Below are 17,085 nucleotides of genomic sequence, written 5' to 3' on the forward strand. Positions count from 1 at the left end.
TTTTAACAATAATTACAAAAATAAAACACAAGTAATGTTAAGAACACCTAATGATGCGCGAGCTAGTAAGGACCCCAGAACGCTTTGGACCATTGATGATGTCACGGTTGCCTAGAAACACCAGGATGCAAAAGAGGGTTAGCAGTCGTGGTGAGCCGCTCTCAACCTGCGTCTTTTTAAAACGTGCTCAACCGATACTCTACCATGTCCTAGCAAAGATCCAGGAGAGGGAAGACACACATGCCAGGCTGAACAGTGTCAGTGAGGATGAATACTAGCAATTTAAAAAAAAAAAATTAAGAGGGAAACTGAAGAAATTATACTGTCTCTTTATTCTTTAAAACTTATGGTACTGCAGTTTTAGTTTCTCTAGTGAAATAGAATGACACTTTCCATCTGCTAGATCCTTATTTTAATTTCTGAAAGGTGGGAACCCTACAGCACAGAGCTTTCCTGAGTAAAAGTGATCATTCTCATGAAGTGTAAATTTCTTTTTAACTAATCCTTTTTCAACTGCTACTTTGTCTTTTATATATTTTGTGACTACAGGGTAGTCAGGATGCTATTGTTGAATCTGCAAGCCACTTACTTAATTTACTAACTGAAAGACCACGGAGTGGAGGAAGAGGAGACATGATGAAATTCTGGACTGGATGGGAAAATCTGCCAGCAAGTCTGTCTGTGGAGATTGTTGGTGGAAACTACACCACATGCTACAAAACACTAAGAATTCCTTGTCACTACTGGAATTACAACTCTTTCAGTGAGGATTTTGTAGCATGCATTTCCTCTACACAGTCTGGCTTTGGCTTGCTTTGAGTGATTGACCTGTTAAAAAAAATAAATAAATAAAAAACAATCTACATTTAAGCTGTAGCAGTTCTTTGTGAATCAGTTTGTTAAAACAAAACAGTTTTGTTGAAATGTAGAATCAATTCAATTTTCTGATTTTGTCAGATCACAAGTTCGATACATATGTTTAAATGTGATCATATGTATTACTCATTAGAGCGACAACATTGCTGTTACTCTAATTTCTCTAGTTTTGTCAAATTCAAAACCTAGTAACACAATGTTCAAATGAATATTTCATTTCTCTGAGTCAGTACTGTTTGTACAGGCAGTTTTAAATATGAAACTGAAATTGTTTTTTATGCAAAATTTTATTGAATGTACTTAGATGAGTTCATATATGCTTTAGGTATTAGAAAATAAACAACAAAAGACAAAACTTTTTCTGATTCTTATAATTCAAGTAATGTAAAGCACTACAACAATGTACAAATGTACCTGATGGGTTCCTTTTGAGTAAAGAAAAAAACAAACAAATTACAAATTTAGAACATTTTTGTTCTCTGACATGTCTACCATAAAAGCACTAAAATTCACCTCTGTGGTAACATGATCAGCATTTTGCTTTACATTTCATAAATGGTGAATTTTTAAACTGGCACGGAAGCGTATTGCTGTCACAGGAAAAAAAATTGAGCGCTATCACGTTATAACGTCATATGTATCTTATTAAAATGTGATAGTTATCTTGTTAAAACATGATTGCCTTCTGGTGATTTTGGTTGCTTGGTTACAAACAGCCGTTTGCCATTATTCAGCTATTGTTATTCAATAAAAATCTGAACATAAAATGTTCAGCAAATACATCTGAGCCTCCGTTATAATCTTTATAACCTCTGTCAAGGCACCGTGGGGTTCAGGAATTGGATGATGTGTACGACCAAGAACCCAGAGCAGGTTAGGAGTCATGTTGCTTCAGTTGGAAGTGGGTGATTGTCCCAGCCACTGCAGAAAGTATCCAGATCATCCTGCAGACATGGCAGGAAGACATAATGACAACAGAAGAGGAGTGCTTCATTTGAAATGTCCAGGTATCCCTCTTCTTTAAGGTAGTGTAGCACGTCATAATAGATGCACGTTACAGCCCACAGATCTCTCCACAGTCGCTCAGTCCTTCAATTATATGGAGTAATAAGCGATTAAAAACTGCCCTTCAAATCTCATCATATTGAAGACCACACAAAGCTAATGTTACTATAGACATTCAAAAGCATCACATATTGAAACTTGTCATTTGTACAAACCTTTGATTGTGCACACTCTTCCCAGATATAAAACTGCTTCTTCCTGCTCCAAACGATCATGGAGTCTATCAAAAATATGATTCAGCAAAAGTTCCTTGAAAAGAAAAAAAAGAAAACATTTAAAAATTGTCCGTAAAATAAAAAAGTATTTTGACATCAGTAGGTCAGCATTGAGAAGTCACAGTAATCTAAATTAAATTATGATATTTAATCTAAAATAAGTTAACAGATGTACTTACAAGCTTATATTTTCTTCAAAATTAGTTAAAATCAACTGAAAAAACAAAGGCGGTTGTTTATAGTGTTGCTAGGTAACAGAACGAGGTTTTAGGCAAAGTAAAAAGAATGCAAATTAATATTGTATATCAACAATTGTCACATAAGAGAAGCAGTATTTTGGATGATGTTGTAATGAAGTCACCTGAACAATACGGTAGCTGAACAGAATGGGGTTGTGGTTATAATTAATGTCGGAAAGTGTTCACAGCCCCTCTTTGAAGCACACAAGGCAGCCATATTAGCGGTAGCATCTCCTGAAAAATTACGACTTTACTAAGACTGCCTGTCTCAGTCTCACCTAAGACAACATACAAACAACCCAGAATGTCGCCACCCATCAGTTCTCTTTAAAGATTCTAGACTTGACCCAAGTGGTATTTCTTTTTGAAATAAAACTGGGGAAATTGGACGTGGGACAGCGGGGAGGGGCTGGGGGTGCTAGGAGGTAGCAAGATGTAATATGCCGGCACTACACGGTGTAAGATTAACAACGGCCCAACCCGTGTTTTAAATCAGGCTTTAAGATAATGTATCAAACTTCATGCACAAAATAAAATATACTATAGAAATATGAAAGCATTAAACTCACCGTTGGGTTTGCGTTCGCCTCCATGGTCGCCAGCCTGGGTGATGCTGGTATTTCTTCAATATGACGGTTGTGTCACGTGATTAGGTGGATGTTGGAATCGGACATCCATTGCTAATGTCTGTGACCTGAAGTAACCTTGGCCATTTTTACAGCGAATTTTTAGACGCTGAATTTGAGACGGCGAATTTGAGCAAGTTGAATTGGAGGACAACGAAAATATTGCATTTGAATTTTGAAAAGTTGAATTTTTTATATGCTGAATTTTTTAACACTGAAAATTTAAACTGTGAAAAATATGTATATTGAAAATTTGATCACTTTGAAATAGGAATGTGAATTTTTTTAATAACTGAAAATTGCAACCATGTAAAAAAAATTACACCGAATTTTTTTTTACTGCAAAAATAATGACATTGAAATTTTTTTTAGGTTAAAAATATATTCTGAATTTATTTTAATACTGAAAAAGTAAGCACTAATATACAACATTCAAATTTCAGAGGTATTTTTTATTCAAATTCTGATGGCACATATTTACTTCCATACACGTCTCCCTCCAGCATCTAACAGACAAACTGTTCAACTCCATTCAGTTTATTTATATCTCACTAATTCACAATGTGTGACCTCAAGGCACTTTACAAAAGTTTATTTCAATTCAATCACATACATTCCAATTGATCCTAGTTATCTTTTGGCTGTTGAACTGAACCGCTCAAGGTCGCTATCAAGCTAAGTTTCTATTAGCATCTCAGCAAAGCTTTTTGATAAACATTACATTACAAAGACACATTAAAACAAACCTATACCTGGGCTCTTTTTCTATCTTTGTCTTTCTTTTTTCTCTCCCTGATGGATAAGTCTATTTTTGCGACATTGTTTTGCTAACTTATCTTCCACGGAGCTTTGGACGTTTGGATGCGCTCTGCACGTTGTAGCTCATATTACCAGTGAAACGTGACATACCGCGGCCACCAGGGGGCCCTCCAAGAGCAATGTCTTTATTATTTCATTTTGTCCATATAACAAAGGATTTCTACTTCTACATACAATAAATATATATTATTGTAAAACAAAAATACAACTTAATAAAATTGTGTGTTTTTGTTATTATAATGACATATGAATCATTACTAAAAAAAGATCAAATCAGCTCCACTGAGGGGGCCCCTTTGTGGCCCTGGGGCCCTAAGTGGCTGCTTAGTTTGCTTGTGCCTTGGGTCGGCCCTGATCCTGAAACCCTTCTGGTGTCATAAAGCCCATATGCTGCTGTCTTCCATGTTGTTCTGACAACCATTCATATGAGCATAATCAGTGCACAAGGTGAGGTATGTGCACGTTGTCTGGTCATCACAAGCGTTTCTGATGAGCAAAGTGGATCTGTTGCTGTATTAGTGTATTCTTGGCAAATTTAGAGAGCGTAACTCGATTGTCTACTTTCAGTTAGGCCTCTTTTGCTAGAAACCACAGGAACAAGAGATCCATTTATTTTCTGTTTTGACTCTGTCACAATTTCAAATCAAGTATGTGCAGAAAAAAGGAATAACTGCAAGGAAGTGATAAACGGTGTCAAAAACAACATGAGCATCAGTTGTATAGGGACAATAAACCCAGGCTATTCTCAGCATGCATTAGGATGTTGATGTCTGGTTATACAAGGTTAGAAAGTTTTATCATCAATGCCTGCTGGAGCACATGTTTTAGTTTTTAAAATTGTATGTATGTAAAATATCTAAAGTAATGTTGAGAAAACACCCATGAATAGCAGTCAAGTTCAGATTATTATTTAAATAGGCTAAAAATGTTTTTTCTCTAAAGAAACACAGTAGATTGCACAGAGACAATATATTTGACAAGTATATGAAAATAAATCATAGTATAACAAGGCAAAAATGTATGCACTTGTCCCTATCTACTCAGATTTACTTTATAGATTGCAATGAATGGAGCGTTTCTAAACTGTTATTTTACAGATTTTATCTCTGGCCAAAATAATTGTAACTATTTTTTTTTCTAACATGAAGCTGTAGTTTGCCAGATATAATAGAAGCAACTCTTCGGTTCATTAAGAGTAAAACCAACAAGCCCGTCCACAACATCCTTCCATTCTGGGTCCTTTTGTCTTTTCTTCAGCTGCAGGTTTTTGTTCTCCAGCTAGTTTTGTTTTCTATGTATTAATAAGAGAAAACAATAATAGAATAATTGACTGTTCTTAACCTCTAGAACCCGACGGACCCACCGGTGGGTCCAGCTGCCATGTGACCTCGGCTCGCTTAGGGTGTAAGAGGTTAAAGCAGCGTTCACATCAGTGGAGTTCTGCTCTTAAACAGAGACTCAACAAAGGATCAAATGTCCCCTCCACTGCTGTTAAAACCAAAGTTTAAAAAAGTATTGCCATTGGGGCGTGCTGTGGTGGCGTAGGGGATAGTGCAACCCACATTTGGAGGCCTTCAGTCCTCGACGCGGCCGTCGCGGGTTTGATTCCCGGGCCCGGCAACATTTGCCACATGTCTTCCCCCCTCTCTCTCTCCCTTTCCTGTCAGCCTACTTTCGATTAAGGGTCACAAGAGCCCACAAAAGACCCCCTGAAGGGGAGAAAAAAAAAAGTATTGCTATTTGATATTTTTTAAAGGGTTTGTTTTATCTTATTTTTCTGATTTACTTGTTTTTGCCATTTGAGATCTAAAGATATAAAGGATATTATAGTATTGTTATTTTTATTGTTACATAGTAAACAGTTGCAAAACCCAGTAACAGGCATTATGTTAGTTCCATTGTTAAAATTGTCAATACCCATCAAACTGTAAACACTTTATATTTCCAAGAGCTTTTCTGGTTAGAAACAAATGTTTACAAAGATTTAATATTTCTTCAGTTTGTCCAGCTACATGTTGATCAAAATGGCTTTCTATCACATTGTCCAATTGCTTCTGAGTTTCCCTACTTAAAGAAGTTTTTGATATTTGGTAAAGTGGGTCTGTGTAGAACTTTGATCAAACCAGATTCTGAGCAGATGGCACAGGTTGATTGTCAGGATATCTTAAGTTTTTGATGTGATCATTGTTTGAAATACAATCAACATTAGCAGATGTTTTCTTTTTATCTTAGCTGATGTAGTTATGGAGTGGTTTCTTAACTGTTGCTGTGCTGAGGTATGGCAGATGACATCCAACCTCTTAGCTAGTGTTTGTTGAGGGAAGGGCATTTTGCTGGACGGTCAGTTCCTGGCATGATCTGGACAGCTAGTTGGAAAAAAACCCTTCAAACCTAATATTTGTTTGACTCCTTGAGATTCTCAAACCACCATCTTTGGTTTTCTTTTTGCTCCAGGGACATGTTTCTTCTTTGACCTGCGCTGCCTCTCCACCACTCATTGACATGGCTTTTGTTTAATGTTAGGTCTTTAACAATTAAGAGCTTTATGTTACAGGAGTCATCATAGAATCCTGGCTTCAAGAAGGTCAGTTAATTCCATCCTCAGAGCTTGTTCCTTGAGCTTCTTTTAACTAGATTGGTCAGTCTAGTTACAGCTTTAAGATCTAGTGTTCACTGTCAACAGATTTCTGTAAATCCTTATTCCAGTTTTGAGCTTCAATTACTTGAAATTCAACAAACTCCTGTATGGAATGATTTATCGCCCTCCTCAGTTTAATAAGGACTTTATTCCAAAATTTTGGGATTTTATGACTATTACCTTGAGTTTTGATCACATACAAATTTTTTGAAGATGTCAGCATACAAGTATGTTGTGATGATAAACCATTAGCAAAGGACTTTCTAGACTTGATTGATTCTTTTAATTTTATTCAGCCAGTTGTTGGCCCAGCTCATGAAAAAGGCCTTGCTCTGGACCTTCAATTATCTCTATTTTTTGTTTAAATATCAATGGAATTTGTCAAACTTGTATTTTCAATCATCTACCTGTTTTATTTTCTGTCATGATTCCAACCACTGTCGTTAAAAATGTACAAGATCCATCATTTTACTTCCAATCTTGACATTGATGTTATTACTACCCAATTTAATATCTTGTGCACAAACACTTTGAACTCCAGTTCCTCTAAAACCGTGAAAAAACCCCTACAGATTTTCTGAGCCGTGGTTCAGTGAAACTACGTGTTCTCTCAGGCGAGACTACAGCTGAGCTGAGAGGTGATGAAAAAGGGATAAGTTGCAGGTTTCTTTTTGACATTTTGAAAAATTGTTTTCTTCATTATCAGAAAACTGTCAAATCTAAAAAATCTAAATATCTGGTTGCCTCAAACAAACATAGGCAACAAACATAGGACACCTGTCCTGTCTGTTAATTTATTGTGTCTTATTCATATGTTTTTATCTGTGGTTTTAAGGATATTGTACAGAACTTTGGTGCAGTCTGTTTTTAAAGTGCTTAAAAAAATTGACATGTTTAGAGATGTTCTTTAAGCTAACTGAAGAATACCCATTTAGAGCATACAGTGTCATTATTTATTTATTTATTTATTTTTTATTAATGTTGTTTTAATTTCATTCGTTGCCCTAGCTGAAAGAAAAATCGAGAACTGGTTCTGTTCAATTCCTTGGAATCGTTCATCTGCTTAAAGATTTCACACGCATCGATTCAACTTGCGTTCGACGTATTTGCGTGATGACGTATTGAACACATTCCGTAGTTTGATTTACAAATGATCGAAGATGGCGTCACGGCGGAAGCGCGCCAAAGTGTGGTTACATTTCACAAAAAAGGACGATACCAGAGCCAGTTGCAACATGTGCACAGCTTTAATCACAATAAAAGTGATTAACAACATCCTCAGACAGAACGCACAGCATGCGACTGAATTGTACGAATGTAAAGTGTTTGTACGTTGCTTAGCAACATGAAGTAACTCGTGGAGGGGATCTCATCGAGCACAGCGTCTTCTACCATGAATGTCCCAGGTAACGTTAAACTCCTCCAGGTCCTGGTTATTGTATTAATGTTATCCTCACTCCGTGAATAATCTCATTAGCTTTTACAGTTCTATTCAATAAATTACAGTATGGGTTCCGAGAAGATGTTTGTCCAATTAAAATTGCCCTTTGAAAATAAGCTTTGAGCACTAAACATATTTTGATTATACCCACATTTATTAGACACCGAGTAAGCATGATGCGGTCTTAAAAATTTATCTGCGCGGACATGTACAGACCTCCGCGGACAGAAGTACGCCCGAGCAGGGCGGGCCCAAGATATAGGCAAACTAAGCAGCCGCTTAGAGCCCCAGGACAACTAGAGGGCCCCCTCAGTGAAGCTGATTATTATTATTATTATTATTATTATTATTATTATTATTATTATTATTATTATTATTATTAATAATAATTTGTTTTTAGTAATAACTTTTAGGTCGTTATAATATCAAAAACACACAATTTCACTATAGAGTGATTTGTTTTCACAATAATATATATTTCATAATGTATGTAGAAATGATTATTTTATGGATAAAAAGAAAATATTTAAATTGCTCTTGGGGCGCCCCCTGGTGGCCGCCGTAGGTATCGCACAGTTCTCCGGTTACATGAGCTGCCAAGCGATGTGCAGAAGAATGGAAAGAATAGAAAAAAGCCAAGATAAAGGTTTGTTTTAATGTGCCTTGGTAATGTAATGGGAAAGATTTGTAAAGCTGCTAGCTTGATAGCGACCTGGAATGTTCCAGTTCAACAACCAAACATTTATGCTAGGGTCTTTGTGTGAAACTGAGTTTAAACTTTAAATGAGTCGATTCTCATGGCAGGCTCTGTATATCTCAGAATCAGACCGGTACCGGTACCGGTCCACATCCTCAAGGGAGAAAGACTCACCTGGTATAAATTAAATTTATAGCTATTGGAGTAACGCTTAAGAGAAATTAATTTAATCAAAGAATGTCATGAATATGTGTGTATGTATTCCATCTTACTGCACCGATTGCAGTTTTCTTACTCCCTTACTGATCTTTAAAAAGTCTGACCTGATGATTTTTATTTTGGCTGATTATGATTTTTTTTTCTCTGAAATGTTGTTAAATATATCAAGAAAGTCACTGAATTAGCAACAGTGGGGTGAATATTGTTAACTGTAAATGTTCAGATATGACCTGGTGGGCCGGTCTGTCAGTCAAACCTCTGACTGTAGAGCAGAAGAGGACAGAGGCTGATTTTTAAACCTTTGCAGACTAAGATAAGATAAGGGGATGAGATCAGTTTCACATATAAGTATCAGCAGATCACAAACCCCCAAAATTGAGGAAATCAGCTCCCAGAAATCAACTGGTCAATAAATCAGTTGGCCATTAAATGTATCCATGTATATAATGTAAACAGCACTGCCAGAGACGCAATAACTTTATAGCATGTGCGTGAATGACCTAATTATCTGACTGCTGACTGCAGCCAGTCCACATTGTTAGCAGAACTAGAGGGCCCAAAACCAAACTTTGCTTAGGGCCCCATGGAGGTTTGGGCAGGCCCTGCGCCCGAGTATGTGGGGGCCTTAAGTTGATAAGGCTTAAAATCAGTAATTAAATCAGTTCAGTTCAATTTAATTCAAAAATACTTTTTTCATCCCAAAGGAAAATTAAATGTTGTCAGTCATTAATTAATGTTGACAATGGTGATGTGGACAAACCTCTGCCCCTCTTTCTCCAGTTTTTATTAATGGTCAAGTGTATGAAGTGCACAAATAAAAGTTCCTGCACAGTGATGGACAACAAACTGACATTTAAATCCCCGGCTCTGGAAAGCTCACCAGAGGAAGAATTTCTTCCGGAAACTAAGGAACTTAAATGATGATTGTATTTTTGTGAAAGTGTCTTATAGCTGTTTTATTGAATTTGTCCTCACTTTCTAATTTCTTTCGTTTACTCATCAAATTTTTACCAACATATTAATTGCCATAAACCATTTTTAATAATTCATACCCATCAGAATGAGTCTGTGAAAATATCAGAGTTCATTGTACTGATATTCAGATTCAAATTAAAAAATACTTTATTAATCCCAAAGGGAGATTAAATGTTGTTACTCATTAATTCTTCATCATGTTATTGTAGACAGTGATGGCTATTATCAGGAAAGATCTCCTGTAGCAGTCTGTATTACAGTGAATCTGAAGAAACCCCTGATTGAAGACTCTCTGTTTACCCAAAATGAAGATGATGGTCAGGGATGTTCATAATTTTCTTGATTTTATGAAGACTCTTTGTTTGCCTCATCATCTCCAGAGGTTCCACAGTCGTCCCCAGAACAGAACCAGAACAGAACCAGAATCAGCCTTCTTAATCAGGTTAAGAATGAAAACTTGATTGTCTGGAAGTGATTTATTGTCTTTTTCTGGTCAGTTTGTTACCATCAACTTTTTTTACAGTCAATTAAGCAACAGATATGCTAACCCACTGAAAGACGACTAAAATGCAACAGCAATATTGTTGTGTTTTAGTCTCACATGCCGCAGTATCTCAATACATCTCTGTCTCTCTTTATTTGATTTGATAGGCTGAGATTTTGTCACAGATTCAAATTGAATTGTATTTAAAGGTCAGTTTCTATTTAGGTAAAAACTCAGTGACCTTGAAGTGTCTGTTTACAAAACCATCCCTGACAAAATGATCATTGTACTATGTGAAGAATTGGTGTGTGCTGCTGATCTACCAAAACCAAGAGATGGTGATCAGGTTTTCCTTATTGCAGCACCAGTTGGACTTTCAGTTGTCAATAGTCTCTTGTCCTCTGGTATTGTTCCCATCAATCATATTTAGCCTTAAGTTAAGAAACCATATCTCAATCCTGATGCTTTTAAAAGTTACACACCTATTTCCAAACTTCCAATTTGTATCAGAAACTCTTTAAAAAAAAACCAAACATGGTTAATAAATAACTAATGATATTTTTTAGAAGGATCTAGTATTTTAGAGATCTATAGCTTTATGTAGCACCTAATCTGCCCTTTTAGTAGTTTTTACCAATGTGTTTTAGGAGATGATTCAGGTGTTCACATTATGCTTCTAGATTGACTTCCTGCCTTTGACCCAGTGGCTCAGTACCTTACAGTAGCTAGGGTAGCTAACTAACTTATCTGGCCCAGCAAACGTTTTCTGTCAAACTCTACTTTTATGTCCTGTCCTGTCTCTCTTCAATGTGGGGGTCCCACTGGACTTAGTGTTAGGCCCCCTACTTTTCTCCTTCTACTTGCTTCTCCTAGATTCTGCCTTAAGGAAACATGGGGTTTTCATTTACTTCACTGGGTACCTCTACATTTCAGGATCTATTTCCTTTATTAGCTTTCAAGTCTCTTAATGATCTCCTTTATCTCTCTGAACTGCTACAGTTACATATATCCCCCTGCTCCCTCAGGTCTGCCAACCAGCAGCTCCTTAATCTACCTAAATCCAGGCAGAAACTACGAGACCAGATTTTAGCTGCAGCTGCCCCAAATTGGTGGAATGACCTGCTCCACCCTGTCAGCCAGGCTTCTTCTTTTACTTGGTTTAAGAACATTCTTAAAACATATTTATTTGCTGAAGCCTTTTCCTGAACTGACTATCTCTATCTAAACGACATTAAGTTATTTTAACTTGTCTCTGTTCAGCTTGTTCGTTTTTAAAAAAAATTATTATTATTATCATTTGTATATGTACAGCCCTGTGTTAACCTCTGGTTCTTTTAGAGTGCTTTCTAAATAAAAGTGGTATGGTGGTCATTCATACAGCACAATCTTTCCGTTGCTGACCAAAGCTGAGTGTTTTAGATGCAGACACCTCAGCTTTATTTTCCTCTTTATAGACTAATAACTAACCTGTGCTCTTTACTTGACAGGTTTTGTTTGTTCGCCTTTAAAATCTGAAAGAAGTTTTAATTCTTGTTAATCTGGAGAACTGACTGAGAAAACGTAGGAGATGCTAGTTATACTTGACATGAGCAAAGTTACATGAACGGATGAAAATCTGTTCAAAATTGTTCCTTAGTATAAAAGCTGTTTTATTATTGATGAATGTCTTAATTTTTTGTTGTGTGTGTGTGTGTGTGTGTGTGTTGTCTCCATAGGGGACATTTGTCATTCAAGAATGGTATTAAATTATAAAGCTATCTAAAATAGTCTGTGACCAACAAAGTCAAGCCATAAGTAAAGTCAATCATCGGTTGATCGATCAGTCAAGTTTATTTCTTAACTACCTTGTTTACAAAAGGCAGTAAAGTACTTTACTTTTGATGTAAAGTGCTTTATATAAAAAAACACAAAAGTAAAAAGGTATAAAAAGTGCAGTCAACAATTGAGAAACTACTAAAGCAACAAGTGACATCATCAAAATCATTGATACAGGTCAAATATGTTGATCAGTGTTTCATTTGATATGGTTCAAAATCAACTATAAAAACACAGGTGAGTTTTTGGCCTTGATTTAAAGGAACTTGGTGTTTTAGCTGTTTTACAGTTTGTCCCAGATTTATGGTGCCTAGAAGTTTAGTCATTAAACCTTTGAACAAAATGTACCTATGTATTGTGTGTGTGGTATGTGAACATGTGACACAAGTATGCAAGTGAGTGAAGTTGGGCTGTTTTAAATGATCATGACAGGTAAAACTTTGCTCACTCTGTGCAGGCGTGTTCTTTTCAGCTTGTTGGGGTTGGCGCTTTCCTGGGACGATGACCCATATGGATGGAAGATTCATGGTGTCTGTGTTTGTGAGTGTGTGTTCAAAGTTTGTTTTACTGGGTGGGGTTGGCCGTGTAGGTGCTTGTGGTGCCATGGCGGCTCCATGGAGTTGAGATGAGAGCTTGCTGGGGAGTTGGGACTGTTTCATCCTAGGGCTGCTCCGATTGGCTGGCTCATTTGGACCATGTGGACTCTTTCTGGCCCTGTATCTGGATGAGACCAGCGTGTTGGCCTGGGTTGTTCAGGTGGTGCCTGACCGTTGTACAGGCTGGTTTCTGGTTGCCCCTTAGGGGGGATAACACCTGGTCCTGATTAATTCAGTTTAGAGAATGTGTATCAATGTATGACTGCATTTAGTAACTTAAATTTTACTTTATTGCGATCATTATTAGTGAAATAGCAAGTAGTAGATTTGGTTGAGTAATTAACCATTTTTGCATTGATTTTTGTATTTTGTGGTGTACAAAAAGTAATGTTCGAAAATATTTGAGGAAGTTCTAAACTTTCTGTTCTTGTCTCAAAAGAACTTGTCTTGACTTCATCCCTGCTGAGCTGTGACTTATGGGGCTAATTATCAAATCAGGTGGTTTTCTAAAAAGCATAACAGTTTTACCATAGATAGTTCCCACATGACACCACGCCTCCTACATCTGGGTACTCTGTCGCCAAATTGATAGTACAGAATCAGCTTTCTATTTCATTGATCCCACGTAAGAGAACTGCAGTGGTTGGACATTGAATGTGTCCCGAATTCAAGGGTTTAAAAGCAAAAGTGATAAAAGATGGTGGTTTAGTCTGTGAAAGTCTACAGAACCAGTCAGCTGTAGAGTGGAGATCCGAAAATCTCATCCCATAAAGCCTGAACAACCAAAACAAACAGCCTGTGTGGCACTTATTACAAACTCAATGGTCACGAAACAGAAACTATTGGTCTCTCCTAGTGCCACATATATTAAATCTCCATGTTTGTCCCTTCCATCCAGCAGACAGATGCACAGTGCAGCAGCTCTCGTCATGCAGGCCCAGTCTAAGATTGTTTGTGGACTTGAGCAGAATTTGAGTAAGGGCCCCCTCTTCCTGCACTAATGGCGTTTTAGTATAGTTTTAGGGGAACCCTGTTCTTTTATATTCAGTGACAAAGTTGTTCCAAGCCGTTCTGCTGAAACCAATAGGAAAATTCAACTGTGTAAGAACTGTTCGACTGAAGGGGCCAGTGGTGAGATAGGCTCAGAAAAAAATAATGCCAAACTAAAAGACCTGTACGAAAAAGTCAAAATTTGCACAGAAAAAGGTAAATAAGACAGAACCCTCAATAACCCATTTAGACAGTTTATCAACAAAATAAAATTTACTTTAAAATCTTATAATTTATTCCTGCTGAAACCATTCAATCAAATGTAACCACATTGTCATTCTCAATAAACAAATGTTATTCTACATCTATGGTTTGTGTCAAAATGTTAGCATTTATGTGAGACCTTAAAGGTCTGGGGCCCTTCAGCAGCAGCTAAGTTTATTTATGCCCTGGGTTGACTCTAAATGTGATCAGCATTACATAATGTCTTAAGATCCACTGGCTGATGACTTTATTGGGATTTAACAGAAGTGCAAAAAAATTTTTTTTTTTATTTAAATAGTATTTTTTTTTTCTGTTTTTAAGACTATAATTGTGTGTTTAAGTATTTTGTCAACAAGGTCCTTCCAGTAACATATAAATATATTTCCTGTCAACGTAACAATTTTGAATACAAAAACATGGTGGACTGACCTGGCGCCCTGACCACTGGCCTCAGTAAGTTTTCTGGGGGAAACCCTGAAGTTCTTTAGCAGTGAGAAGGTTTCTAAAAATAACCCAACTGTGGCACTGTCCGCCAGTCAATAAGGTATTGAACCAATTGCTGTAAAAAATGTACTTTGTAGTCAAACCCACAGACTCGTATGACAGATCCATTTGCACAGCGTATGAAATGAAACTATAAAATGTACATGTTTAAATACACATTTCTGCTTGATGCAACACCCACACTTGAACAGAAAAATTGCTGCTGTACTTCAGCACATGCAAAGGCTTCTTATGTGACCATATTCACAATCACAACATTTTGATAAGCAGAACTTGCCAAAATGTGCATTCTAAATCCATCCAACATAGCAGGTAGAGAAGAAGGCAGTAGACGGCACACTTGCAATGCACAAACTAAAAAGAGTCTTTTGGGACACGGATCAAATTTATGCACTTAAAATGCAAAAACACATACAGAGTTTGATTCTCCTGTACGTGCTTCACAAGAAAGACTACTTTGACCATAAATGTTGTGATCTGGTGTTTTAGATGACAGACTGGATTAAATTTACCAAAGTCTGATTAGGGTATTATGTAGATTGTTGCACACTTATGTGTATGTCAAGCCTGCTTGGATTGAAAAGCCTATCCTGTGTTTCAGAGGACACGGCTGGTATTAACTTGTCTTTGACTAGTTAAATGGGACAGAGCAGCCTCTTGAGCCTGCACCACAGCTCCCCCTGTGTTGAGGAGTGAAAGCTTGCAGAGCTCGTGTTAACTGGTGGTCTCCTATCCATCCAAAAAAAAAAAAAAATCAAAAATCAAATTTTATTAGTATAGCACATTTCAGCAGCAAGGCATTTCAAAGTGCTTTACATCAAATCAAACACAAAAACACAATGCAACATAGAATCAACAATAAAAAAACAACATCAAGTCAGATTTCTTCAATAAATTTGCAATTGATTCCGTTTCTAATAAAACTCTAAACAAGTGGGTTTTTAGTTGAGATTTAAAGGAAGTCAGTGTTTCAGCTGTTTTACAGTTTTCTGGAAGTTTGTTCCAGATATGTGGTGCATAGATGCTGAATGCTGCTTCTCCTCGTTTGGTTCTGGTTCTGGGGATGCAGAGCAGAACCAGAACCAGAACCAGAACCTGAGAGTTCTGGAAGGTTGATACAACAGCAGCAGATCTTTAATGTATTGTGGTGCTAAACCATTCAGTGATTTATAAACTAACAACAGTATTTTAAAGTCTATTCTTTGAGCTACAGGGAGCCAGTGGAGAGACTTTAAAACTGGTGTTATGTGCTCTATCTTCCTGGTTTTAGTCAGAACTCCAGCAGCAGCATTCTGGATCACCTGCAGCTGTTTGATTGATTTGTTGGACAGACCTGTGAAGACGCTGTTACAATAATCAATACGACTGAAGATAAAGGCATGGATGAGTTTCTCTAGATCTGGCTGAGACATTAGTCCCTTTTTATTTATTAGTCCAAGCACTAAACAGACCTGAGCTGGGAGTCTTCTGTTGGTTGGTAATTACTTGGTAGGTTGTGTGTGACTGAAAAAACTTCATGTTAGATTCACATTTGTCTGATGTCATCTACATGATGTCTGACTGAACTGAAGCCTCCAGGAAGGTGTACTCTGAATTTTGGCTTGGCTTAAGGAACATGTTATTTGATGTATTACATGATTTTTTAAAAAGAATTAAACATATTCCCCAATAAAAGATGTTTCTCAGCAAAAGACAGGGTAAGAATTCCTCTCTAACCACGAGAGGGCCTTCAGTGATGATGATAGGCTCTGCATCCTGATTGGCCATATTGGTGCTTCTACAGGCCAACTTTAGCAGCAGCTAACTGCTTCACCTTTGCTGTTCCAGTAAAGGAACCCAATAAGACAACTTTATAAAATATTGACAAATAATTCAAAATCACTGTAAACCCTAATAATTTAGAGAATTCTTCTTCTTTTCTCTCCCCTTCACAGAACCATAAACCAAGCTATCTGCTTGCTGTCTACTGATGTGAGAGAAACGCCTTTTACGAACACGATCAACTCTGTGGATTTAGGAAAAAGTTGGTACTGTGGGGTGGAAATGTTTCCCACCTTAGAGGATGTTTTGGCCAGTGATGTCAGTAACGTTACTGACATCAACCACTTTTTTCTGTAACGAATAATATAACGCGTTGCTATTTCAAATACAATAGTCAGATTACAGTTACTTATCAAAATCATTTTTGCGTTACTATCTTCTTTTATTATTGAATCGTATTTCCTCTACTCGTCTTGTCGTGACCGACGTCTCTATGCGACAGAAATGTAAACAATGGAGGGAGATGCGCATTTTGTTGGTGGAAAAACTGGAACTATTTTCAGTTTCTGTCGCCAAGTCCGATTATTATAAACGGCTTTGGGCTTCATCTTTTAAAAGTTAAAGTTGCAAATTTAATGAGCGGCGGGTTGCGCCTTTTTGGGCTCGTTTTTGAACGTGAAGTTGCTCATTTGGGGTTGGAAATAAGCAGAGACTCACAATAAATCCCAGAATTTGTCCGTCATTAAGGTAGTCTTACTCCGTCTCTCCCTGTTCATCATTTCCTGGATGATCCGTCCCGCTGAGTCTTTGTTAATGTCAAGTTAATATATTACCTCTGAATGACGTCGAGCTTCGCGTTGC

At 37.1% G+C, this 17,085-nt stretch overlaps 1 protein-coding gene across 6 annotated transcripts in view; it reads left to right on the plus strand.

Annotated features, from left to right (window-relative positions):
- Positions 1-17,085, plus strand: part of dyrk1b (dual-specificity tyrosine-(Y)-phosphorylation regulated kinase 1B) — a 72,845-nt gene that overhangs the window by 28,011 nt on the left and 27,749 nt on the right. Inside the window, exon 1 of one of the 6 annotated variants that reach the window (XM_044116228.1) lies at positions 7,718-7,884. The exons of the other annotated variants lie outside the window; for them this stretch is intronic. Coding sequence (XP_043972163.1) covers positions 7,872-7,884 — 13 coding nt within the window. The 5' untranslated portion in view covers positions 7,718-7,871. Of the gene's footprint in view, positions 1-7,717; positions 7,885-17,085 lie in introns of those variants that run through there. 6 annotated transcript variants of the gene reach the window in all.

The sequence above is a fragment of the Gambusia affinis genome, linkage group LG05 (genome assembly GCF_019740435.1).
Source record: "Gambusia affinis linkage group LG05, SWU_Gaff_1.0, whole genome shotgun sequence".
NCBI lineage: Eukaryota > Metazoa > Chordata > Actinopteri > Cyprinodontiformes > Poeciliidae > Gambusia > Gambusia affinis.